At 42.1% G+C, this 27,147-nt stretch overlaps 1 protein-coding gene across 1 annotated transcript; it reads right to left on the bottom strand.

The window, feature by feature from the left end:
- Positions 1-23,269: 23,269 nt before the first annotated feature.
- LOC144092699 (transcription factor Sox-9-B-like) lies at positions 23,270-26,724 on the bottom strand. Its single transcript, XM_077625737.1, has 3 exons — positions 25,963-26,724; positions 25,643-25,893; positions 23,270-25,172 (listed from the first exon to the last, which is right to left on the bottom strand). Exons 1-3 carry the CDS (start codon positions 26,421-26,423, stop codon positions 24,361-24,363), a joined length of 1,524 nt encoding a protein of 507 aa, XP_077481863.1. The 5' UTR covers positions 26,424-26,724; the 3' UTR covers positions 23,270-24,360.
- Between the last annotated feature and the right edge of the window lie 423 nt (positions 26,725-27,147).

The following is a 27,147-nucleotide window of genomic DNA, read 5'->3' as shown; positions in this document are numbered from 1 at the left end:
CATATAAATATGCACATATATACACACATAAATATACACATACATACATATATAAATATACACACACGTGTGTATATATATATATATATATATAAATATACACATACATACATATATAAATATACACACATGCATATATATATATATAAATATACACATACATACATATAAATATACAAATATACATAGTTTTGTCCCATTTTGACCCTCAAATTTAAGGAGATGTGCATTTTTATCAACTTATTTCATTTAGTATCTTAGTAGAGAAGTAGAAAAATGTAAACTGAACTCGAGCTAATTAATAATATTCGCATGATTTGCTGCGGGCCAATAAAAACTTGTAGTTTTGACACCCCCCCTGCTCTACCATAGGTTTTTTTAATTCAAGTAACCGAGATGGAACGTACAGTATTAAAATAATTATAAAGGACTAATCAACATGATGAAAATGTTGATTCATGACTCCTCTCCTCTCCATTGGGCGGCACATGTGCGGGATTACCAGACTGGTCGCAGAGAGGAGATAGCCTTTCTTTGGCTAATTTTCCAAATCCTTACCATCTCCGATTTTGCAACCCAATCTTTTCCAGCTGAGGGTCAGAAAACGGAGTCGCGTTACCCAAGCGAGAGGCCCACTTGTAAGAAACAAAACTGGGATTAAAACCGTCGGAGGAAGACTTGACCTTGACCGCTAAATACGCCGCTAATGCAACACGGACGTGCCTCGTTGTCTCGCGCCTCGCTTCGCCGAGGTTTGCCTGGCAGATGTCGGTTGTTTGTGTGTGGCGAGAGACGTCGATGTGAGAGGTCGCCTCGTGAAGGTGAGCTTTCACCCCGAGGTCGTCCATAGGTCAAACATCTGTGGGATCCAGTGATGGGGGCGGGGTTTGCCAAACAGTCCGTGCTAATAACTGTAATTTCTCATAGAGTGGGCGCTGCTTTTATTGACCCGACTGCGGACCGTTTAACCGTGCTATTGGATTTTTTTGGACTATAAGTCGCACCTGAATATAAGCCACAAAATAACACAGAGGAAAATGTATGTCATTTTGGGGAGGGCAGTTTTTTGAAATTTGATTAGAAACCAAGAACAAATACATTGTAGTAACAATATAAAAATGGAGAACTGTAGGCATTTGTTAATATTTTATAGATACATAGCCTAATAAAGAACAACATTACTGCTGTCGGTGGTCAAAGAAAGAAAAACACAAGTCGCACTTCAAGTATTAGCCTGGCCAAACTAGAATAAAAGCTATAAATATTTTTTTGACTTCTATTCCATAAAATACGGTATGCGTTACTAACTTTTTGATTTAGTAGATTTATTTATTTTTATTTTATTTTTTACTGAATAAAATCCTGCTTTTAACTGCATGTGGAGATACTAACAACACCCAACATAGCCGAAATTTTGCCTTTTCATGGAAAGCGGCCCTTGCAAATGTTAATCATTATACTTTTTTTCCTGCTATGACAAGTTGAAATAATTACCAAAAAAGGCTCAGCAATTTTCAGTGCGCTCTCGTGATAACAAAACAGCCAATGACATCATTAGTTAATAAGTAGAGACCCGTACTTTTTTTGTTTACTGTCTGTCCATGTTAGGATGACTCAACACCAGTGAGTTTCAGTCTCCCCATGTAGAAAATACATAACACAGGATGGAAAAAAACATGGGTATAAACCGACCTACAAATGTGGAAAAAACATTCCAGTCATTGGCTAAAAATTGGACTAGTCTTTACTGGGCTACTTGCCTTTCGACCCCTGAAAAAAATGAATATTTTACTGTATTTATACTAGATATTTTTCCCTTGTTGTCTTTTCCAAGTGCATCAATGACCATTTCTAAGGCAACAATATTTGATTTTATTGCAACAAAAGGGCGCATGGTTACAAAATGGGGTGAATAATCACAGATATATTAGTGCATGACTTTGTTTTGATGACATCACTGAACCCGGGTCAGTCAACCATCTCATTGTGACAGTTTCTAGTGATGAGGATGAGGATGTACTCGCAATAAGAAGGGGACGAGTGAGTCAAGTATCGCTATTGTATCACGTCATGTATCTATCGGAAGCAGCCAAGAAAAACCCGTACTTTATTTGTCGTGAATGCCAGCAATGACAAATGCAATGACTGCATCGGAAGATTGTTCATTATTTATACGTACGTACACCTGTGTAGTCCGATGTCGTGGCTTGGTGTCGAACGTCTATTTTACACAATAAGTCATCCTTTTCAAACTTGTAAGAAATATTTAACGGTGACCTTGCATGCAATTGCAATTTTCCAGCTAAATATGAATTGCACGGTGGATGAACGGTTAGCACGTCCGCCTCACAGTTGAAATTGGGGGGTTCATTGTCCATAATTATGAGTGTGATTGATTGTTTGTCTCATTGTGCCCTGCGATTGGCTGGCAATTAATTCATGGTTTACCCTGCCTACTCCCCGTCGTTGGCTGGAATATGCTCCAGCACCCCCGCGACCCTAATGACGCTGGGAAAAGAAATGATTCATAAGGAAATGGCCTTATATTTTAAATAACTTAGCAAAAGACAGTCAATGGACTTTGATATTTTAGCGAGACATAGTTACATTTACATAACCCAGGCATAAACAGGCTTACCTATTTATTATTATTGTATATATATATATATATATATATATATATATATATATATATATATATATATATATATATATATATATACACGATATATAACTAATTGTCATGAACAGAAATGGCGACAAAGCCCTTTTTATTCTGTCTTTTTAATGTTCACTGCCGTGTTTTGATATTTCAATTTGAGGACCTTAAAAGTACACCACTCTTTCCCGTAAGTGTTTTTTTTTATTGGCTGATGTCATATGCCATATTTAATAACCACAAACCTTTATCTTATGTAATCTTCCACATCGTCCCCGTATAAATCCCATGCTTCGTGTCGTTTTGGCAGGAATACGTGTCGATGTGGGTTGACACTTGAGTGACAAATTGAGAATAAATGGAGGTTGCATGGGAAAATAATGCCTTTTAAAAAAAAATTAAAGCTATTGGTCGCGCAGTATGACCAAAACGGACTGCTAACGCGTCTACTCTCTCCTCGCGCTCTGACTCCCATAAAATCGAGCCAATCCCCCAAGCTATAATAATAGAGTATCAAGTACTCTGCCAAAGACAAATAAATGCATTCTACGCTTCTTTGCAAATGTTCAGATAATACTTTATTACTTCAATCAATACGGTTACGCTAGAAAGCATCTCCCGGTGCTTCTTCATTTGTGCGTGGAGACTTTTTAAAATCTCGTAACAGGTTTTGATGCCGTTTAGCCTCCACGTTGGACACGTAGGAGAACATCATGGAGAAGTCATCAGAGGGAAAAACAAACCAGGGGGAAGATAGACTGGCAGAGCGCGTGGAAATTAAGAAAACAGAAGTTCAGACAGAAATATTGAAAAGAAATGTTGTGAGATTGTAAAGTTTTAGGCCGCAACATGACATGAGATAGCTGCGTACGACATCCAACGTAAGGAAAGCTGTAGTTTAATGATATTTTTCACAATTGAATTCAAAATTGAACTGAGTTAGAATATTTACAGGTTATATTAAAAGTAAGAACTATGTTTTTTTTTTAAATTGCACCTTGCGTTCTCGGTTTCAGTGGCCATTATCTCATCGCAATAATGACCAATTATGCCATGCAGCTGTCGGCCAACGGAGATAAAAAAATGTACACGACGGACAAACGAGAGATAAAGTGCGGGAAGACAAAAGGAGTGCAGAAAGGACAGGAAATGCGAGAGGCGTCAAGGTCAGACAGACTGGAGGAGGGGAGGAAGTACTCGGCCATTAGACGGGAGTCGTCGGGAGCAAGGTGTTGTGTAACCTTGGCGTCATGTGATCGGGCTTTTGCGAGGACAATAACTGGTGGGAATTTCACAAACTAGGAAGGCATTTCCACTTCATTTGGATCTTGCAGTGACTTCACAAAGCTAACGACAGTTCTCCAGTCGGTGGAAATGATGAACCTGGCGTCATTTTCCCGAGGAGCTCTTTGTAATTCCCACAGAAGTCTGAACGGATGACGAGAGCGCGGCCAAACCCCGCGGGATTTTGGGTTAACCGCTAACCGCCGGGGACCCTCGCCACGCCAACCCTGTTGTGCTCCAAACGGCCGCTCGACGGGCACAATGATAGACTTTTTCTGCCAAACGGGGAGGCCGGCGATATTTATTGCCCGTGCATGCAAAAGACAATAATTCCAGAATGCGAGCAAGGGAAAGAGAGCACTTAGATTTGCTGTTAGTTACAAAATAATATGAAAAAATGCCTTTGTACCACAATAGGAGAGAAACATGATTTCCAAAAGGCTCATAAATTGAATTAAATGGAATGCTATTATTGTCATTATATACCAATAATGAGATTTATAGCTTCAACACACAATTAACAACAACAAAAAACTGACAAATAAATAGTAGTCAACAAATAATAACAATAGATAATAAATAAATAGTCAAAAGCAATAAATACTAAAGAAACAAGTTGTCCACATGAGTATAGTCAACAACATAAATAAGTAGGAAAGTGCACGAATAACAACAAACAAATAATAAATATAATAAAAAATAATAACAATCAATAACTCTAATAATAAGCAATAAATAAATAAGTAGTCAACATAATAAGTAGTCATAGGAAGTAAAGATGAAAATTAGTCCTCGGCTACAATCTTACATCTTACATCTCATCTCACATCTCATTTTCTGAACCGCTTTATCCTTACTAGGGTTGCAGGGGGTGCTGGAGCCCATCCCAGCTGACGTGGGGTCAGAGGCAGGGGACCCCCTTAATCGGTGGCCAGCCAATCGCAGGGCGCAAAGAGACAAACAACCATTCACACTCATACCTAGGAAAATAGGGCAGCAGGCTTTTATTTATCCATGTTGTTGTCGTTTGTTGCCGTCGTCCATTTTTTTTTTTTTTTGCTCAAAGTCTCCGGAGAGGAAACGAGAGACGCTCCGATTTGGAAAAGGCAACTTTGTTTCCAGCCAAATCAAGTTTATACTAAACGACAAGCCGGCCCTCGCCAGGGCGTGTGAGAGAATTTGGGAGAATTTGAACCGGCGTGACAATAAAAAATGATTGTTGTGTTTGTTTGGACAAGCCGTCCAAATGTGACACTCACTCCCTTACGGCGCAAAACGCACAGCTTTGTCAGCCCAATAATGGCACCCAATTTGCTTGAAGTCAAGAAAAATCAACGTTGAAGCAAAACCAGGTCGGCCAAAAAAAAAAACTTTCTTTTCCCACGTAAGCACCCTGTCATACATTTGGGGCTTTTCCGTCCATTAACCCGGGGGCTTTGGGCGACTTCTACGCTGGAGAGCGACGTTCGGGAACGGCGGGGAAATGTCGGCGTGGCTTTGACAGCTTCTGGCGGGGCTTGCGCAGGTGGAAGTGATGACAAAAGAACCTCTGGCGTGGTGTTTACATTACGGTTCTTGAGCAATAGCCGTATGGCGATCGTCCTAGATTTAAATCACGTTATTTGCATGTAAAACAATCGGGATTTATCGCTGGAACGCTTGTTATCAATGGCGATTAAAAATGTGAAAATTGCTGCTAAGTTAGGGAGTCCAACCTGTCATTTGTTTTGCTGATTTGTCAATGCTAAATTTACTTTGGTTCCCTTTTGCCTCTGCAAATTATCCTGTCAATCTCTTGGTCCCGCATTTCAGTCAGAATTGGAGCAGGGTACGTCAATGAAAACGAAACGGCTTTTCCTGCCCAATTTTCCGAATCTCAAAGGTATTTTCTCGTGTCCAACTTGATGACTTTTCGAACAATTTAGTGAATTTAATGCAGAACAAATCAAATTAAGTCTATTGGTAATTTTTTTTGTCAATTTAATGCAGAACAAGTCAAATCAAGTCTATTGGTAATTTCTCTAAAGTAAATTTAATGCAGAACAAGTCAAATAAAGTCTATTGGTAATTTCTTTAAAGTAAATTTAATGCCGAACAAGTCAAATCAAGTCTATTCATAATTTTTTTAATTTCCCAATCTACCCTATTCACATTTTCTCTATAGCACTATCCTCGGCTATTTTCTTAGAATAAAGTCACCTTTTAAACTAACACCAGGTGGCGCTCAAGTCCTGACTTATAAGAAATTAGTCATCGGTGGTAAGCAAGTATATTGAAATCATCAGTTTTAACATCTTGGAATCGAAGTCGAGGCATCGGAAGCTACCGAAATGTCCATATTTGGGTGTTTGAAAAGCTAATATTAAAAATATATTGGGATGGCAATTTGCGGCCTTTACTTTTGACCATTTTTCGGTTGACGTCAATTGCCGTCGGTCACCCTTCGGCGCACCGCAGAGCTCGATTCCGATCCCCGGCAAATAAATAGGCGACGCTGTACATTTAAATTAGCGTTGCCAGTAACATTTTAGCACAACATCTAATGAGACGAGCCACCCGGCACGCTCCTGCCAACACACACACCCATAAACCCACAAACAAACTGGTCCCGAAGAAAAGCTACACTCTTCTCCTGAGGCCACCTCACTAATAGACTTATTTTCTTCACCTTGGAAAGTATGAGATGAAGCCAAACTGCTCTGGCCAACCTTTGCGACCCCACCCATTCGCCCTCGCCGCTATTTCGCGTTCGTGGGAGAAGATCGTTCATTGTGTCGGGATGGAACGTTTTTAAAAATGATTTTTTTGGGTGCCTGTTTTCAGATAAAGCGGCGGTTTTTAAGGTATCCTTAAGACACGGTGGTGGCGTTTCACGACCCGTTTGCAAAGAAGACTTTGGGTCAATGTCTAAGAAGTCCCGCTTTGGGTTCCACCAAGGCTCCCTACCTCAGACTTTCCATTTAGCGGCCTTTTTTTAACGAGTGGACCTTTTCTGGTTATTCTGACGTGAAATATTGAGAGTGAGGCAAGTCCATTACGCGTCAAAAACCTTTCCACTCAACCTAATTGCGATCACCGGGGCTCGTTAAAGACGTCACTTGAACTTTTGACTTGGTTTCAGTCGGGTACGTTACTTTTCTGAAGCGGTTTATCGGCAAAATCGGGAGCAAATTGTGGGAGGAGTTTCAACACGGGTGGTTACATTTGTTACGCTTTTTATGCATTCTAAACTCTTTGCCTTGAAATTGATTTTTTTTGGCTTTAAATGATCAAGAAAGCTACTCGAATGTAGCCAGAGATTGAAAGATTATATGGAATGATTTATAAATGTGCAAATGTACAACCGTTTGCACACATTAGAAGCTTTTGTTTCCTTGACAAACCGCAATCGTGGGCCCCTCCTTTTACAAAACAAGCCCTGGAGATGTTCGGGTTGCCACCCAAACTTGAAATTTGTCAATTTCTATAGTCTTTCTTTCTACGCAGACATCTCTGAGCACCGTTTGTCGCGGCCTGACTATATTTGGGCATGTCAGATGTTGCACCTCACATTGTTCTGAGTCCAAAATAGTTGTACTTCCTCCTTTCCTTGACATATCATTAGCTTGGTCTTGATTGGAGAGATGATGGTATTTCAAGGATTCTGCAAAGTATATCACAATTTCTTTTCTTAACCTTCCAGATGACACACGATATCCCCCTGCTGTTTTTTATTTAATTTTATTTTGCCTCATCCCACCCAGCTGTGGTATTTTCCTATATTTCCCTCTATAAAGGGTCGCCTCATAATCTATTTTCCTGTCTTCCCATCTTCTGGTTCCACTTTCCCCTTCTCCCAGGGGGTCTCATCGTCTCTATTGTATCGACCTTTTTGCTTTTATAGCCTACTTTTTGGACTATAAGTCGCACCAGCCAACGAATGTGCAATGAAAGGCGGAAAATAGGGTGCATAAAGTTTTTTAAAAATTCATCGGAAACTAAGAACTGAAAATATAATTTGAAAGTAGTAATAAAATCGGGAACATAAGACAGAACAAGCTGTTGGTGGGGAGAGTAAAAATTATAAAAGATATATATAGACACAGCCAATCTGCAAAATAAGTGCGACTTATAGTCCAGAATTACGGTTCTACTGTACTTCGACTGCCTTCGTTTTATATCCTCAAGTCTAAAAAGTGAAATCCACAATAGTACAGCACAAGATTTATAGTGTAGTTGATTCTTCTTGATTTAAACACGTGATTTAAAATAAAATAAAAGTTTCCTGCAATTAGAATTTAACACTGACGCTCATGTTTTGTAGTCCGATGACTCAAGCGATCAGCGTCACTGGCAAACCCTTTCAACCACAGATCTGGTACTCAGAAACGCAAAACCATCCCGTTGCACGGGCAACCGTCGTTTTAGCGGCGAGGCAGGAAGTCACGAAGCGGATAATGTGCACCTTTTGGCGTCTGCTCGGAATCCCATGAACAACGTTGATGCTTTAGTCTTACTTGGCCTTAAGAGATCATCCTAATTTAGAGGCACTGATAGTATAGTAGTTCCTTCGCCTGACATCCAAAGCGGGAACTTGGTTCACTTCCTACTTGGTGGATTTTTAGAAGCGTACTGGTCTGGTTTGGAACTGATTCAGGATTGAATTCATCCAAATTCAATCCAAAAAGGGGAAGCATTTCAGAAATGTGTTGCTTAATCGCATTTCTAGCGTAAAACCGACTCCACACTGATTTTCCATTTGCTGCCTTTTGTTTTATTTCTCATGTCAATCGAGTTCAGATGAGGACATTTTTGTTGCATTGCTCTATAAATTCAAAATATCCTTTGTAAATTTGATTCATAAACAAAGCAGCTTGCGTATCAATTTTACTGTTGCAGGGCCACCATGAAAAAGTATTACAGTCAAAGTAATGCAAGCAGATGAACTAAATTATTATTATTTTTGCGTTTGCTGAGCAGTCTTTATATCCCAGGATGATAATAGTTCTCACTATTAAGGACCATTCCAAGTTTCAGACAAATTTTAGCAATCTGTTCCAAGCGTTTCTGGCCTTTGGAGCGCTTTGGCTGGCAGTTCACGGGATTAAAAATGGCGTGGTTGCACCGTGGGGAAGCTAGCAGTGTTAAATACTCTTGTGTGCCCATAAAGTGTGTGTATGTGCGTTTTTAACTGCAAAGAATAACCCACAAAAAAAAGAAAACATGAGCTAAGAGGATTGCTTGGGATTTGTATTCATTTCCAGTCATTTCATACTGAAAATGGCATTTAAGTGGATTTTCTTCTGGGTATCGGATCTGTTTCCGTTTTTTTCGTTGTTGGCATTGTAGCGCACATGCTTCCATGATGTTGCAACTCAAGCTTAAAAAATGACCATGACTGTGGTCTGCAAATCATGTTTTCCCGAATGGAAAGAAATGATAAGCATTTTTATTTTTTTCTGGAGGTTATTGAATACTCCCCAATAAGGCAGACGCTATAATTACGCGCAACTATGGTGAGCCTGAAGTGTCTTCATGGTAAGATATTGTTACCCAAAACCTGACCGCAACATTGGGGTATTAAGTGTTGATCTTGAACCGCTGGTCATGAGCGCTGTGGGTTTTTTCTTAATCACACGTATAAATGTGCTCTACACTTTTATGAGGGTTTTAAACTTAAAAATGTTGGACGCCCCTTTTTTTATGAACGTGCTAACTTGAATGTCACTCGGAAGCAAAAAGCGAACAAAGGTTATTAGTAGCAAAGTCGCTATTTATGCGTTTGTCGTCACTCGGCTTCGATAAGGATGATCGTATTATTTATTCCAAACGTTAAAATACATTTGTTGGAAAAAATGCTTGAATGTGCAACATTTAATCTGCCGCGTACTAAAACTTAATGGTTTTCAAAGCGCGCCCTGCCAGTGGCGCAGTGGGTGGGAAGACTGGGAGAAGAAAACAAACACAGTGGAAGTATTGCTAGTCATTATTTAGAACGTAAAAATGACTTCTGTTCAATCCTGAGATTTAAAGGTGTCGGAGTTGGCGCTATAAGTCAGGAGATAACGTCAACTTTATTGCCATCGTTTAATACAGGCTGTACATATTTGACAGACCCTAAAACATGTATTTAGGTGGAATTAGAGACTCGACTGTCGGTGTTAAGGGTAGCGCGTAAAATTTTTACCCTTGCGCTCCCAAAACGTATTTCAGTTTAGGGCTTCGTCCGTCTTTTACATAGAGTCGGACGGGGTAGGCTCCAGCACCCTGACCAAGATAAGCAATTCAGCTTACTTACGACGTACACCGACTTTTCTACCGACTTCTAAAAGTTTCTTGTTATTTTTTTTATACACAACTCATACCTGTCAACCTTGGCCAATTGTTCCACTTCCCTTATTAATGATTGCAATTCCCCTTATTAGGCAATTAAAAAAAAAATATATATATATATATATATACAGATGGAACGTGGCACACATTTTCTCACATAGGGTGCACTTAAAAGTCTACAATTTTCCGCAAACTTTGCACTAAATTCAAGATTCTGTAGATGTGGTATGACGCTGACAGCTTGACTGTCTGGGTACATTGCTTGCTGACACACTATATTTATATAGTGAAAGATGTGAAAGCATATCATGCTTAAATATTAGCAGTCGACGATGACGTTTTTATCTTTTACTAGTGACCGAGACGATCCGGTTAAGAACCGAAATGGGTAAAACAAATGAGCTTTACAAAAAACGTACAAAAAAAAAAATTCCGTAAAAATGTTGCTATACGGCGTACAGTATTTGAAACGTATAATTTACAGGTATTTTGACTTAATGGAGCAAACAATAAGCTAAATGAATGCAAAAGTCAGACAAACAAAAAAAACAAATGTAAAATAGTCGGAAAATGTTGTTGTAAAGGTCATTTTGAAGGTCGGCTGATTGCGCCAGCGGGTAATCATCTATTAATGCCAACGCATCCCTGCGGCTGATGAAGCTTCACATGCGACCAATCAGCATGACACGAGAATCCCCAATCACTATCGCTGACCCGGTAATCACCGCAAACTCCTAACCCAACAGTCAAATGATGATGTCATCAGGATGTTATCATCTGGTTGGCTAATGACAGGAAATTTCCCAAACAAGAGAAACTCTCTCTTTCCTTTTCTTTTAATCCGTACTTTTTGGTTTTTTATTTTGTTGGTCTGAGCAATACGGCTGTAAAATCACATTCCCCCGATTTAACTTTGTCAAACATCTCTAAATATTATCATTGGGTGCAAAGTAATCAGCGGGCCGAAATTGCGGGCGGACTACATTTGGGCTATTTAACGTTCACGCACGACGGACTGTGTTTTGATTGTGGTCTTCAAGTAGAGCGTGGAACTGTGCATCATTAAGGCTCGGCTCTAACTGCTCTTTGATTTCTGGCATGCGCCTTTACGACGCTAAAATAATTTGGACTGCTGTAAAAGTTCATTTGGATTCACGTTTCGACGTTGTTTGTTTTAATGGGTTGACCGTGTCGTTGAGTTATAGAAGTTTTGAAGGTATTTTGTCTTTTGTACCGTGTCATTGATTTTTGGGGATTGATTTCAAATAGGTTTATCTGGTTATAGACTTTTTGAATTCCTATCAACCCGATTTTTTTCAAGATGTGAATCGCTGATACTGATCCGGCGCCAAACCGTTCTTGAAAATAATGCAAAATAGAATGGAACCTGTAAATGATGAATCACTTTGTTTGTGTCTTTGATATAGTGGTTACTGGGTTTGCCCCGATTGGCAGTTTTTGACTCCCAATCCAACCAGATTTTTGTCAAGATATTTATTGCTGATATCGATCCGGTGCCAAACCGATTTTTCGACCAATGAAAATAATAGAAAATAGAATGGAACCAGTAAAAGATGTGCCACTTTGTTTGTATTGAACTCAAACTATGCTTTGTTTGCAATAATCTGTCACCGTACCATTTTTCTGATCACTATAGCCTAAAATAAAAACATAACAGGCCGTCGATGGTTAGCGATGAAAAAAAAAATGTGCATACTTTAGTATTAGTCGTAGGTCCACTTTATAGTCCGGAAAATACAATAAAATAGCTCTTTATAGTCCGAAAAATACGGTTTGTAAAAGCATTTTGTAGCTAAGCAAAAGCAGGACCTTTATCAATCTCTCTTTCTCACTCCGAGACAGAAACCCATGGCACCCCCGTCACCCCCCCAGTCCCCTCATAGTCTCATTAATCAATGCCAGACCCCCCCTGTTCCTTCTGTCCATCCGCCACGGCCTCCATCCATCTTTCCCTGCCATTCTTGTGTCTATTGCTGTCATTTTGCCAGCCCTCCGTGTTCAACATGATTATAAAAGTGTCAAATCTGAAGAGAACTATTAAGCATGTCTTCAAAAAAGGGGCACGTTTTTGACAGAATGCGTGATGGAGATTAGCATAAAAGACGGCTGAAAACTGCCAAATACAAAGAATGGACATTCACAGCGAGATGCAAAATATTTTCAAACTTTGTTATTTGACTTTAAAAAAAAATAAAAATCTTAGTGGTGGAAATTCAGTAGCTTGACAGGTGAACATGAACGGGCTAAAGAATGGCATCTGTAATGGCTACCACATTGTTTTGGTTGAGGCGCTAGGACAGTAGCGTGACAGATTTGATAAATGAGCCCCGTTCCAAAGATTCTTGTTAGCTCTGCGTAATATTTTTATCACTCGTTGGACAAGTTGACAGCACGGATGACAGGTTATTCAAACAAGGCATTGTTTAAACGTGCTTAACCTCAGACGACTGGCACATGAGACAAAATAATGTACACACCATATTTTTTATTTATGAGTGTTCGATGACTGACCGCCGACCAGTTTTGGGATGGTAACATATCGGAAATCGTCTATTTTCGGAGGTTCCGAATCATTTTTTTCAAATTTCGCTTGTTGTTTTCAGTAGTAACTCGTTAGCTGATTTTAATGGTGAGGGACGTCCAATCCATTTTGACGGTCGAATTTGATTGGACCCCGTGGATGGCAGTGTCCAATCCATTTTGATGGTCAAATTGGATTGGACGCTGTTGATGGCGATGAAATATGGCAGTTAATGAGATAGCAAGTAACAAAATAATTCATAAGTACAATGCAAAAAAATATGATATAGATATATCCAGCATTTTTTCTTTTTTTCTATATTAATGTTGAGACGACTGCAGAAAAACGAGAACCTTTAATCAAAATTAAAATTCATCACGGCGGGTGACCGACTTTATTTGCCGTATACGCTTATTTATATAAAATACATTGTTTTAACATCACTTGTTTAGAACCCTATTTCTGTGCCGCATAACAGATTTTTATATTTGCTAATATTTCCTTTGTCGCTTAGTTGAAATAATGCAACTCCATTTTTGAGTCACATCGCCTTTCGCCCAAAGTTTGCTGGGAAAGGCTCCGGCACCCCCGCGACCCTGACCCAGTGTGTAGAAAATAAATGAATATATAGCATTGAGCAAAAACTTAAATTCAGAGTAAAATCCAGCAAAAAAAACCAAATTTAGCCGGCGAACATGCAAAATAGCAACAAAAAAATAATAATCGTTCAAATGTATTCATAACCCAACGAGTCATATCTTCTGGAAGGTTCCCCACTATCACTCTTCCTTATATCAGATACCCGTGAGAACGATCTCTCCCTCCACAAAAGCAATAATCCAAAGCCAAGAGCTAAGAATGAACAAGTCATTTGTGTAGTAATTCGCTTAGTTGGCCGCAATTAGCTTCCGAGCCATTTATGATGTCACAAGTGCGCCCGAGGGGGAAAGTTCTGTCAGGAAGCTGTTTCCTCTCACTGTCTTGCCACGTTGAAGGACAAGTCTTTCTCTCAGCTCTCCGACAAGACGCACGCAAGTCGTGGCGGGGCCCCGCCCCCTTTTCTGTCACGCCGACTGTCCGTCACGATGACTAATGGGCGGCCCATGACATCAGCGGACCCGCAACATTGAACTTGAGACCTCTTTCGCGAGGCACGGGAAGGGACGGCCGAGGATGTTAAGATGGAGGGCGATAAAGTCGCGTGGGAGACGCCGGCGTTCGTGATGGATGTAGAATGGAGGGTTGCGGGGGTGCCGTGGTGGAGGGGGGGGGGGGGGGGGGCGGGTCAACGAGCCAGATAATAATGAGGCCACGACATCCCCGCACATGAAGACCGCAGATGAGAGATCTGGTTTCCATTCAACTCTGTTGGGGGCTTCCTGACAGAGGAAAAAGGGGATCTTGGGGGGGGGTCAAGCGTCCTTAAATTCCTGGTCCTTCTTCCTCTCATTTCCATTCCCTCTCGCGCATCCAGAAAATCGGAAATCGGCTTCGATTTGCGTCGTTTTCGGACGATTACAAGCGGGTGAAAAAAAGCGGGTTGTTAATATGTCGCTATGTTAAAATATTAAAACCTATTGACGTCCAATTTTGACTTGAAGGGCCAAGAATCTGTTCATATTTTCTAGTTAAGATTATTTTCAAGTGATGGCATATGAATGACTTGAGATATTTTTCCATCCGTTTGGACTTGGTTGACTTTATATTTATTGAATTGAATGCTTTTGTTATATATTGAGTTTTAAAGCTTTCACCACAAAGTGCTCAAATAACAGCAAACAGTCAAAGAAATCATCAATCAATAATAACACTAAATAAGTAGTCAACATAATAAGTGGTCACAACATAAATAAGTAGGGAAGTGAACAAATAACAACAAAAAATCTCCATAAAATAGAAAAATAGAAAAATAAAATCTCCGTCGAGGAATAACAGTGTTTCAGGTGTTCTCTTTTAAAACTTAAAACTCAGCAGGCCAAAAGTAGTTTCCTATTTGAGTCATTAAATACATAAATGTTTTGGCTAAATGGCGGTAGCTGGCCGTGGTCGAAACTAAATAAATGATGGAAAAGGTAAAACAATACGGCAAAAGAAACTAAGCGTCCTTCATTTCCATAGACGAAATTAATGTTTAGTTCCTCGTATGAGCTTAATCAGAGAAAAGATCACCATCTGCAAATGATTATTGAAGGTAATACTTTGTAGTCTGTTTTTTTGGGAGGGGGAGGAGTTTAGTACTGCAGGGAAAGGCATAATACAATACATAATCCCACCTAAAAACACAGGTAATGCAACATCGACTCAAATCAACGATGGAAAAAGTGGAAAAATTAGTGGGAGAGAGAATATATTACTTTTATTGGAGCTGTGGCTGAAGTTTGTATTTAATATGGGCACAAAAAACAATTTTCTGAGTGAGATTTTGCATACATGTAAGAGAATTTAAAAATAATAATATTTAACTCTCTTCCCATACCTTTTTCGAACGTAGTAGTTAGTACATTTCCTTCTGACTGCCAGGAAATAAAATGTTGTCCAATCACAATTATTTTGAAATTTCCCCAATCTATGGGAAGTCATTGAAAAGCTCTGAATGTCCCCAAAAAATAGTTAATGTGATTGGAAGCACTGGGTAAGGGATATTTTACGTTTACAAATGTCCTCTACACAGGACAATTTTGACCTACTGGTAGTCAGGAGGATATTATATTTCCAAATTAAGTCTGTTTTCTGGCTTTGGTCAGTGATAGTCATCTTATCTGAATACCTTTTATTGTCATTTTGGGATTTTGGCAATGATAGAAATGGTTTTCTGGGGTTCAAAAAACAATCCTTAGGCAGATTTGTGGCATCGAATGCAATATTTTTCCGACTGAATCTTGCCACTTCCACAATAATTAAAGCGTTTTAGAATTTGATACTGTGAGACTATTGTAGATTATTTTATCAGGAGTGGATTTAATAATAATAATAATAATAATATAATAATAATAATAATCGGACATAGGCCATGTCGTCATTACCACAACACAAAAAAGCCTACTTGTCATCACACGCAGAAACTGCGTGTGACGAAATTGATGGTGCTTCTCCATAAGCTACGTTTAGTCGGCAAAAGACCTAAATAAGTGTAAGTTACGGACTTGTAAAAATTTGTCATTCCGCTGTTGTGGATACAGGTCGCTTACCTCGCGATTACATACAGGTCGCTTACCTCTCGATTACCGCACACTGTCTGCCACTTACCTTCCTTCAAGTCAGCTAGGAGGCGGCAGATCACCAACCAAACATCTATTCATATGCCGCAGAAGGGAATGTGTGTATGTTAGCGCGAGTTTAGATGTCTGATGGATGTGGGGAAAAAGCTATCCTTAAGCCTATTTGTCCGAGCTTTGTGGGACCTATAGCGTCTGCCAGAGGGCAGCAGCTGGAACAGATTGTGACCAGGGTGGTAAGGGTCCCCTATGATGTGCTTGGCTCTGCTGAGGTAACGCGGGCTGGCAATGTCTTCAAGTGAGGGCAGAGAGCAGCCGACAATCCTCTGGGCAGTGTTAATCACTTTCTGCATGGCCTTTTTGTCTGCCGCCGTGCTTCCAGCGTACCACACTGTGATGCCGTACGCCAGGATGCTCTCTACAGTGGTTCTATAGAAGGTTCTCAGAAGATTGGAGCCCAAGTTGTTCTTCCTGAGCACCCTGAGGAAATGGAGTCGTGTCTGAGCCTTCTTCACCACTGCCGTGGTGTTTGTAGACCATGAGAGCTTGTCCGTGACGTGGACCCCCAGGAATTTAAAGGACTGGACCCTGTCTACACATACTCCATTTATGAGGAGTGGGGCCAGATCTGTGCCGTGTTTGCGAAAGTCCAAGATTATTTCTTTAGTTTTCGTGGTGTTCAGTGTGAGATTGTTCACCGAGCACCACGAAGACAAATTGTTGACCTCATCTCTGTAAGCCGACTCATCCCCTCCTGAGATGAGTCCGACCACAGTGGTGTCGTCAGCGAATTTGATGATGGCGTTAGACTGGTGGGTGGGTGCACAGTCGTAGGTGTACAGGGAGTACAGAAGAGGACTCAGTACACAGCCTTGAGGGGAGCCAGTGCTTAGTGTAATGGAGGAAGAGAGGTGGGGACCAAGTCTAACAGTCTGTGGGCGGTTGGTCAAGAAGTCCTTTATCCAGCAGCAGATTGAAGAGGATAGTCCAAGGTGGGAGAGTTTGTTAGTCAGAATGTCCGGTTTTATGGTATTGAAGGCTGAGCTGTAGTCAATGAAGAGCATCCTCACGTAGTTCCCAGGGTGTTCCAGATGGCTCAGTGCTGTGTGAAGAGCAATGGCAATAGCATCATCAGTGGACCTGTTTGCCCTGTAAGCAAACTGGTGAGGGTCAATTGAGGGAGAGATTGTATTCCTGATATGGCGGGCTACCAACTTTTCAAAGCACTTCATGATCACAGGCGTGAGGGCAACAGGCCTATAATCATTCATGCTGCCAATGGTTGGCTTTTTGGGGACAGGGATGATGGTGGCAGATTTCAGACAAGATGGAATGATGGATAGTTGCAGGGAACAATTGAAAATATTTGTGAAGACTCCAGCCAGCTGGTCAGCACAGGCTTTGAGCACCTTCCCAGGTACTCCGTCAGGGCCCGCAGCCTTCCTGGTGTTCACAGACCGCATTACCAGTCTCACTTCCTGTTCCCGGAACGTCAGTGTATTGCTGCAGGGTGGTGGTGGGGGTGTTGAGACTGGGCCTGATTTGTCAGTCTCAAAGCGGGCAAAGAAACGGTTCAAATTCTCCGCTAGTGAGGCATCTGCATTAACAGACATAGTATTGTTGTTGTAGTTGGTTATATGTCGTATTCCTTGCCACATCTTCTTTGGGTTATTTTCTGTGAAGTGCTCCTCAATTTTTTTGGTATATGCTGCCTTGGCCTTTTTAATGCCTCTTTTCAGCTCAGCTCTGGCAGCGCTATATTTTATCTTGTCCCCTGATCTAAAGGCGGAATTACGGCATTTGATGAGTGCCTGTGTCTCATTGGTCATCCAGGGTTTTTGGTTAGGAAAAACCCGTATTCGTTTATCTATAGTGACGTTGTCGATGCAGTTTTTTATGTAAGAAAGAACAGAGTCCGTGTAGTCCTGGAGGTTGTCGTGTACAAAAAGTTCCCAGTTGGTGCGGGAAAAGCAGTCCTGCAGCTGAGAGAGTGCGTTGTCGGGCCAAGTTTTTATTGTCTTTATTTGTGGCGTTGTTTGCCTCCGGAGTGGTGTGTAAGCGGGGGTGAGAGATAGGCAGAGGTGATCTGATCCAGCTAGGTGGGGTAGGGAAGTGGCTTTGTAAGCATGTTTGATGTTAGAATAGACATGGTCAAGAGTTTTGTCTCCTCTAGTATTACAATTCACGTATTGAATAAACTTAGGTAAAACAGTCTTTAAACACGCCTTGTTGAAATCACCCGCGACAATAAAAACTCCATCGGGGTGAGCAAGCTGTTGTTTGTTAACAGCCGCTAGCAGGAGGTTAAGTGCCGTGTTAACGTTAGCATTCGGAGGTATATAGACAGCCGTTGCTATGACGACGGTAAGCTCTCTTGGAAGATAATAGGGCCTACATCGTATTGCTAATAACTCTAAATCCGGGGAACAGTGAGTGTCAATAATTTTACTGTCGCAACACCATTCATTATGTACATACATGCACAGTCCACCGCCCTTGCTTTTGCCTGTTAATACTTTAGAACGGTCGTTGCGAAAAAGCGTTCGGCTAGCTAGCGATACCGCCGCGTCGGGGATATGCGGATGTAGCCACGTTTCGGAGATGATAATAATATTACAGTTTCTAACAAAGCTGTTGGTAGCAATACGAAGTTCCAACTCATCCATTTTGTGGGTGATGGATCGGGCGTTGGTCAAAAGGATACTTGGAAGCGGAGCTCTGTGTGGTTGTAGTTTGAGCTTAGCAGCAAGCCCCCCCCGGCAGCCTCGCTTCTGTTTCCTATCCCTTCGCCGCCTGCGACGTGCTTTTGGTGGGCTGGCTAGCCACGGAGATCCCGGAGAGTGTGTTAAGAAATCGGATGTATCGCATATCCTTCGGATAGTGAGTAAATCCTGGCGACTGTAAGATAACGAACGACACCGAACTGGAGAGCTTAGAGCCGCAGCGTCAGTGCGCGCCGCCATCTTGAAGCACTCTTCTTCAATCCACTCCTGTATGGAATTAGATTAGATTAGATAACTTTATTCATCCCGTATTTGGAAAATTTCATTGTCACAGTAGCAAGAGGGTGAGAATACAGACACAGAAAAAGACATTTTTGACATGAATAGCAAATTGGATTTAATTTTTTTGAATCAAGGTTACCATCAATCATACACATTTTACTGTTTGATAAGGCACGTGCGGAAATATATATATATATTTTCACCGAATTTCCAGTATGGAGTTTCCCTCTTTGTATTTCTTTAATAATTGGCCGTGATTAACTGTCTACCTTTCGATTTGATGGTACTTTAATCATCTCCGGTTTCATATGTGACGTCTAAAAACACATTTTCTTCCCGTCAAGCAATCATGCGATTTATACCATAAAGCGGGTCATGTTTTGCACGTCCATTTGAATTTAATAGCAACCTTAGGAGTATCGCCATTTCTGTCAAATATTAGGACAATAATATCATGATTAACTGCCACTCTAAGGACTATTTGCTTTTCGGGGGGAAAAACATGGCTCCCTTATGGCCTGATAGGCTCTTGTGGCTATGACTTTAACAGCAACGCCACACGTTAGTCAAATTCTAATGTTTTGAGAAGATGTGATATGATGACAGACCGTTGCGGAATGGTCTTTCAATCAGTTCTGTCTCAAGTATTTGTTAGTCCGTGTCTGAGTGTGTGTGTGTGTGTGTGTCTGAGTGTGTGTGTGTGTATGTGTGTTTTCTCCCACTCGTCTGCTTAAATTTCATTGCTGTAGGACCCGAATCCTCGTCTCAAAACACAGACCATTGCTTCCTCCCATTTTTCCTTTTCGCTCTGTTCTTTTTGGGCGATCCACGCCTTCTTCCCGTCACTTTGTCGCGTTCTGAGTCGCCAGATTCCGATTTGACATCTTTGTCAGGCTGTAGGAATGCTAATGTTCCACAACACAGCCTATCGATGACTTCAGAAGTTGCGAAAGATATGTCAAATCTTTGAAGGTTTTGGCAGAAAAATACTTAAATCTATGATTTCTGGAAATGGTGACAAAATCCCCTGCTGAAATCAACCCATCCATAATTCATCAAATTATTTTTTACCAAAACTGGGTGGTGAGGGCACGTCAAAATGAAACCTGCTCCGCTAACCCTAACCCTGCTCTCGAGCCTCATATGGCTCCTGGCCAAAATGAATGCTTCTCTTTGCCTCTGATCATATTTTGTATCTACTGCGGCTCTTTGCCTCATTTGATGTAGCTTTCATTTTTATTCTCTCTTAAAATACACTCAAATTCATCAGGGCTCTATTAAAACAAATCATAAAATATATTGAAAAAATAATTTGGCAGTTTGGATTTTTTTTTTTAATTTATATTTTTTTCAGTTTTTTTTTCCCCGTTAGTCAGTGCGAATGGCAGCACGATCGCTAATCAGAAAGGGGTATAGACTACTTCTCGTTGGCAAGTGGTCGTGAGTTATCCTATTTTGAGGACATTTGTGTGCATCATTTTGGGAATATTTTGAAGGGAAGACAAAAACAAACAACCTTCAATAGGTTGCATCTTAAAGTTAGGGTGGAGGTGGGGCCTATAGAGCCAAGAAAGGTATCAAAATGTAAAACAAAATTAGAATCAAGTTTAGTGTAAGGTTAGAATAAACTTATTTTTGAGTGTCTGCATTGTAATCCAAGTTCATTTCAATTTCTTTATGTTATGTTACGAGCGCGTTGCCATGCAAAAACTGTATTCTAAAACTGTATCAATATCCAGCATATTCAACTCTTTGGTTGCCATTTTGATCCCACATATCTGCATGTGCTGGTTTCTAAGCATTTGCAATGTGTTCATGGCTAATTGTGTGCAGAAGCCAAAATCCAGTAGATATTTTGGCTGTGGGCTGCGGCACATCAGCAAAAACAATGCGGCTCGCAACTCTCCATTGTTGTGTAACCGCTTGATTTCGGGACCCGGGGGCCTCTCCGTCCGTGTGCTTTTCATTTTCTCCCGTTGCTGGACAGCAAACAGCCAAGCAATTTAAGTCATTGTTTCATTAGTGCATTCTATTTCTTAGCGGGCATTAACCACCTTGTTTAATAAAAACACAGTTTAAAAAGAAAAAAAATGAAATCCCCCCCACAATCAAGAGCTCAATCACATTTTCCTTTTCTCTCGTCAACAAAAATACCTACTTGCATTTTTTGGGGTACTTATCAGGCTTCCATTGCATGCTTGGCCTCCACTTGATTTTCCAGAGCCACTATTAGCTTTCCTCGCGCCGTCTTCCTTCCTATTCGCTCTCGTAAGAAGCATCTGTATTGATTTGATCGGAATGACAACTTCGCATCGAGCCAAACTTATCATTACGAGGCATCGTGCGATTGGATGCCCGAACTGGGGGTCCACGGACCCCATTCCAAAGGTCCCAACATAGCCTGTGATTGTACCTAAGTCGGAAAGTTGTGTTTGCCCATGGCCCCAAATGAGCTAGAAGCGCCTCTGTCCTAAGATATTAATATAAAAATAAATCAAAGCACCACTTTCTTTTATCTTTTTCTAATATGTTTAAAGGTTCAATCTGTCTGAGTACATTTGAGCTTTGCGTATTTAAATGAGCTAATTATTGATAGCACCACAAACCATATATTTATTTGACTTATTTAATCCCAATTCTCCTTCGTTTGGAACTTTTCTCTGAACTTGCTCCCTACTATTCCACTTTTCTTTTTTTTAAAATTGAATTTAGCATCTGAAAAGGCCACCTGTGAGTTTTTCAGCCAGGCCTTCCTTTTAGAATATTAATTGTTCCTCCCCTTCTTTTTTTTATCCTGGGAAAAGTGCCCCCATTAAAACTCCTTTCATTCGGTCCCTGTTCTGCATAAACAAACCCATGTTGATTCAGAACAAATGTGTGTGTGTGTGTGTGTGTGTGTATGTTTGTGTTTAAAGAGCGATACAAAGAAGGCAACAATTTTTTTTGTCCAACCAGCAGCATAACATAAATGTAAGGTTAGGCCGTTAAATAACAATATACATTTTGGGCACTCATGCCAGTCCGTTGTAGAAAAACTAATAATATCATACAAAAAAATAACTACAGACTTGTCCTTTTACCCCATATTGGCGTTTAGTATACATAATTCATATTTCTCATTCTGCACATGCACTGTCTATACCACTCTACCACATTGTAGCAAAACGTGCGACTATGTTTATCCCGTTTATATTCTGGACTGGTCGCCGGCCAATCCCGTTGACTTGTAGTGGTAGTAGTTGAAAGCCAAAATGAACATACTTATTTAGAATGTCACATATTGTTATTGTGACATCAGAATTTAGGCTTTCATTTTTTTTCAATTGTAATTGGCAGGTGAACTAGGGCCCGTCAATCAAACCATAACAAAACAGGTTACCATGGCAACAATAAGATGTCAACCTCTTCCTTGTCGTATTATCAATAGTCTAACATCGGTAATGCATTCTAGTCTGTCAATATTGGGAATAATTTTCATGTCGTAGACCAATGTTTTTGAAAATTGAACTATTACAAGGTTAAAATCCAAATATAATGAACGTTAAATTATAGATGATACTATTGCAAGATTCAAATGGTGAAACAGTCATTTTGTTGCTTATTTTTCTCTAAGTTGTTTGGTTTCTAGGGCATTAACTTTTGGCGACAACGTTTTTTTGCGTAATATTAGGAGATTTAAGTCATATTTGGAGAAGTCATAATATTATGCGATTAAAAACTGGACATTAATTATTTTTGCATCACTCGAACTAGTTGTTCAGGTTCTGCAGACATGAGGTCACATTTTGCAGGTTTATGTGATTCCTGCTGATAAAATTCTGATGAGAATGACTATTATTAACATAGGTGACATAGTTTTAAATTAAAAGATTTTCCCTTGAAATTTTTTCAATGCAAAGTGTGCCGCAGCTCAAAAACGGTTGTCCTAGACCAAGGGCAACTTGACCTTTGACCTATTTGCTCCTACCTGCTTTATGTAAGCAAAAATTTGAGCAGCCCGCTATAAAAAAACGTACGCATTGTAAGCATTTTTTTTTTCTTAGCGCAATAAACAAATCCCCTCCCGCCAGCCTCTTTGGGGCCCGACCGCCTCCCGTGGCTCCCAGCTGACACCAAAGCGAGGAAGAAAATAAAAGTGGGAGGCCAAAAGAAAACGAGGCTTCTGGGAAAACAAACGCACGCCAGCCAGCCCGATTACTCGACACTTGTCCTTTAACTCTTTCCTGGACTCTTGCAAAATTTAAAAAAACGGTAGCGTTTTTCTTTTTATTGCAAATACAGATACAAAAGATTCTTCAAATACAATACAAATACTTTGCAAAAGAGTAGAACTGGTGGGGAGGGGGGCAGTTTGATACTGAGAGCATGTTTTAGAGTGTACAGGGGAAAAAAAAGCAAAATGTATACATTGTAAAAAGTTGCCTAACTTATATTTTCCAGTTCTTCCAGCTTTAGTTCAACTTAAAGATAATTCCATATAGGACATTTTGTAAAAACACCCCCCCCCCCAACCCGCATAGAAAGGCAAATGCATACTTCAAATGGAGATTTAAGTAAGATAAATAAAGAGCAAAGGTGATTACAGCTCGTACAGTTTTTCGTATTAGTACCCCCTGGGTTTATAACAAAAAAATCCAAATGACAAGCATGGGATATGCTGTGTAAATTAGAAAAACACAATAATAATAATAATAATAATAATAACAACATGACTAGGATAGAATGTGATTCGTTGGCAATAAAATTACAGGAAATAAATAAGTATTGGTTTAAAACGTGGAGATCCGGCTAGATCGGAGGTCAAAGGGGACTTCCTGTTGCCAGCAAACACGCGCTAAGTGTAATCTCAGATGTCCGTGTGCGCCAAAAAAGCCAGGGGGAACGGAGCAAAGTACAAGGCACAGGTGGCTGCGACGACCGACGATGAAAAATAGCTGTCATTCAATGCAAAAAGTTCAAGAAATAACAAATAACAGCAAAAAGGGTCAAACAGAAATAACGTTGTTAGTTGTCGAAGCCTTTTCGTTTTATAACCTTCTTCAACAACCTCGCGGGTAATAAACTGCCAGCGTATAAAGACAAAAAAAACACCAGACGATTCCTACAGAAATGTGAATACGCAAATCCTCACAGAGGACTTTTTACAGTCTTTTCATCCATCTAAAAATATATTTCTATAAAAATTCTATCACGGTACAATAGCAAGGCACGGCGTGAGCCAATCACGGGTCTCGCTCTCGTCGTCGTCGTCCACCGTCCGAGTCGGAGAGGCGGAGCCGACGGGGTGTGGGGGGGGAATGTCGCGACTCATCGAAAACAAGTTTTTTTGGGTGGGGGGGCAGTTTAGGGTCTGGTGAGCTGAGTGTAGACCGGCGCCTGCTCCCAGTGCTGGGGGCTACTCTGGGGTATGGACGGCACCCCCGAGTTGTCGGCGATGGGAGTGTACATGGGCCTCTGGCTGGGGGGGCTGCTCATGTAGCTGAAAGTCGAGTAGAGGCCCGAACCCTGGCCGGCCCCCGCGTGGCTGTAGAAGGAGGCGGCGCCCCCCTGGTGCTCGCCAAAGTCGTACGGCTGCGCCCTGGAGATGGCCGGATACGAGGCCGGGGGGCTGTAGTGCTGCAGGTTGAAGGGGCTGTAGGCCACGTGTTGCGGGGAACCCTGCTGCTCGCTGAAGTGGCTGGGGCTCAGCTGCTCCGTCTTGATCTGGGTCGTCCTGTGTTGGGCCTGAGCCGCCTCGGAGCCGCCCCCCAGGGGGCTCAGGGTGTGCTGTTGCTGTCCCTGCTGGCTTTTGGGGAGCCAGGCCGCCGCCGCCGCCCCCGCCCCCGAAGAAGGGCTGACTGGAGCGCCGCCGCCACCGCCGCCGATGCTGTAGGTGCCGGTGTAGGCCACGGGGGTGCCCGGACCGCTCACGGAACCCGGGTGGCCGTTGGGCGGCAGGTACTGGTCGAACTCGTTGACGTCGAAGGTCTCGATGTGGGAGATGACGTCGCTGCTCAGTTCGCCGATGTCCACGTCGCGGAAGTCGATGTTGAGTTGACGCTGGCCGGCGCCGCCGTCGCTCAGGGATCGCAGACCCCCTTCGCGCTTTAGGTCCATCTTGCCCGAGCTCAGGTCAGTTTTCGGGGTGGTGGGAGGCGTAGGGGGGCCTTGGGAACCTGGGGGAGTCAAGTGGATTAGGGTTTGGTTTTGTGGGATTCGTTGGCAAAACCTGTGCTTGCATTTAATAAATTAAAACCTGTTTGTAGTATTTAGTTTTCTATTCATGATTAATTGACGTTTTTAAATCCTTTTATACGAATTCCTTCCCTGCCGTTGATAATTATAGTCCTCAAATACATTTGAATTGTAAAAACTGGATTGTCTCTGTTCCATTGATGGCGATAGACGGAAAAAAAATGAAAATACAAAAGAAGTCATGAAAAAATGCTAATCATCGACCTCCCGTCAAACTGAATTGGACGTTAACCGCCGTCAGGAACAGCCAATGATTGACTTCATACACAAAAAAAATGAAAACTACAAAATAACTCTCTAGCATTCAAGATTTTGAATCCCCCCCAAAGAACATACAAGAGCTTGACCCTCCACTTAACCGCCCCCTTCAAAATGTTGACTCCATGCTCACCTGAATGCTCCCCAGGTGAGTGCACCTCTCCCAAACTGGAAGCCGGAGAATCCGCCTGCTGCAAGGCTTTGAAAATGGCGTTGGGCGAAATGTGGGTCTGCTCGCTGCCGTCCTCGGCCTCGCTCTGCCCGTTCTTCACCGACTTCCTCCGCCTGGGCTGGTACTTGTAGTCGGGGTGGTCCTTCTTGTGCTGCACGCGGAGGCGCTCGGCCTCCTCCACGAACGGACGCTTCTCGCCCTCGTTCAGAAGTCTGCGCGGAAGAACGGACTGAGACACCGGCTCACGGGCTCGGAACTCGGGGTTCGAACGCGCCACCTACCTCCAGAGTTTGCCCAAGGTCTTGCTGAGCTCGGCGTTGTGCAGGTGCGGGTACTGGTCGGCCAGCTTCCTCCTGGCCGCCTGCGCCCAAACCATGAAGGCGTTCATGGGTCTCTTGACATGAGGCTTGTTCTTGCTAGATCCGTTGACCCGGACCGGCATGGGTACCAAGGTCCAGTCGTAGCCCTTGAGGACCTGGGACACGGCGTCGCGGATGCACGCCGGGAACTTGTCGTCCTCGTCCTTCTTGAAGTCGCCCAGGGCCGCCTCCACGCGGAGGAGCGCGTTCTCCGACGGACGCGTGTTCTCCGTGTCGGAGCCCGAGCCGGAACCCGAACCCGAGCCGGACCCGGACGGGCACGGGGAGCCCGCCGAGTCCTCGGACATGCTCGGGCTCGGCGCATCGGACAGACATTTGTCTTGTTCCTCCGACATCTTTAGGTAGGGGTCGAGAAGATTCATGCGCGTAACGGGGTGGTCTCCAACACCACCAAATCAAATAAAAATAAAGATAAAAAGCCTTAACTTAAAGTAGCCTTGGCCAGATAAATCTGGGCTTGAAAAGTCTTTAAAAATGTCCCTTTCTGAGTGCTCTGGCTTCGTCCCTAAAAATGGATTCTTCGATAAATATGGCGAGGCGAGGGCATCCAAAGAAGAGCGCGGCGATCCACGGGGAATGGAGTGGAAGCGGACTTTTTGGGGGGCATGAAATTCGGGGTGAAGTTCTCCTTGCTCGGCTCCAACCAAGTACAATCCCAGCGAGTGTGTGTGCTCTGAAGTGCCGAGGGCTGCGTGCACGCACTTTATAAGTGCGTTACCACGGCGAGCAGGAACCCCTCCACCCTATTGGTGGGGAGGGCGTGACGTCAGAAGTGGAGGAATTCGATACCCATCACTTTCTCCTCATGTCATCCCAATGCGAGCGAGGAAGAGGAGGAGGAGAAGCGCACTAATGACATGCGTGTAAAATCACTATAGTCATTTTGAGCCGTGTTGAAATATTTGATATAAAATGCGCATATAAAATGTTAGGCACCGTTTGAGTGAGTTTTTAGTTGTATTTTTTTATATATTTTTTTACAAATTTGAGTTACAGTACAACATGTTTGCCAATAGGGGGCGACAACAGTCTGCCAGAGCCCAGTTAGGAGCTAGTACTGAATTTGGAGGAGGACAGAAAGACACT

The sequence above is a fragment of the Stigmatopora argus genome, chromosome 18 (assembly GCF_051989625.1).
Source record: "Stigmatopora argus isolate UIUO_Sarg chromosome 18, RoL_Sarg_1.0, whole genome shotgun sequence".
NCBI lineage: Eukaryota > Metazoa > Chordata > Actinopteri > Syngnathiformes > Syngnathidae > Stigmatopora > Stigmatopora argus.
This window is presented reverse-complemented; position numbering and strand designations above follow the sequence as displayed.

Excerpts from the sequence above, each read along its gene's own strand:
- LOC144092699 (XM_077625737.1), bottom strand. The coding sequence starts at position 26,423 with ATGAATCTTCTCGACCCCTACCTAAAGATGTCGGAGGAACAAGACAAA. Across the intron at positions 25,894-25,962 it reads ACCTTGGGCAAACTCTGGAG|ACTTCTGAACGAGGGCGAGA; the intron begins GTAGGTGGCGCG and ends TCTTCCGCGCAG. Across the intron at positions 25,173-25,642 it reads CTCACCTGGGGAGCATTCAG|GTTCCCAAGGCCCCCCTACG; the intron begins GTGAGCATGGAG and ends TGACTCCCCCAG.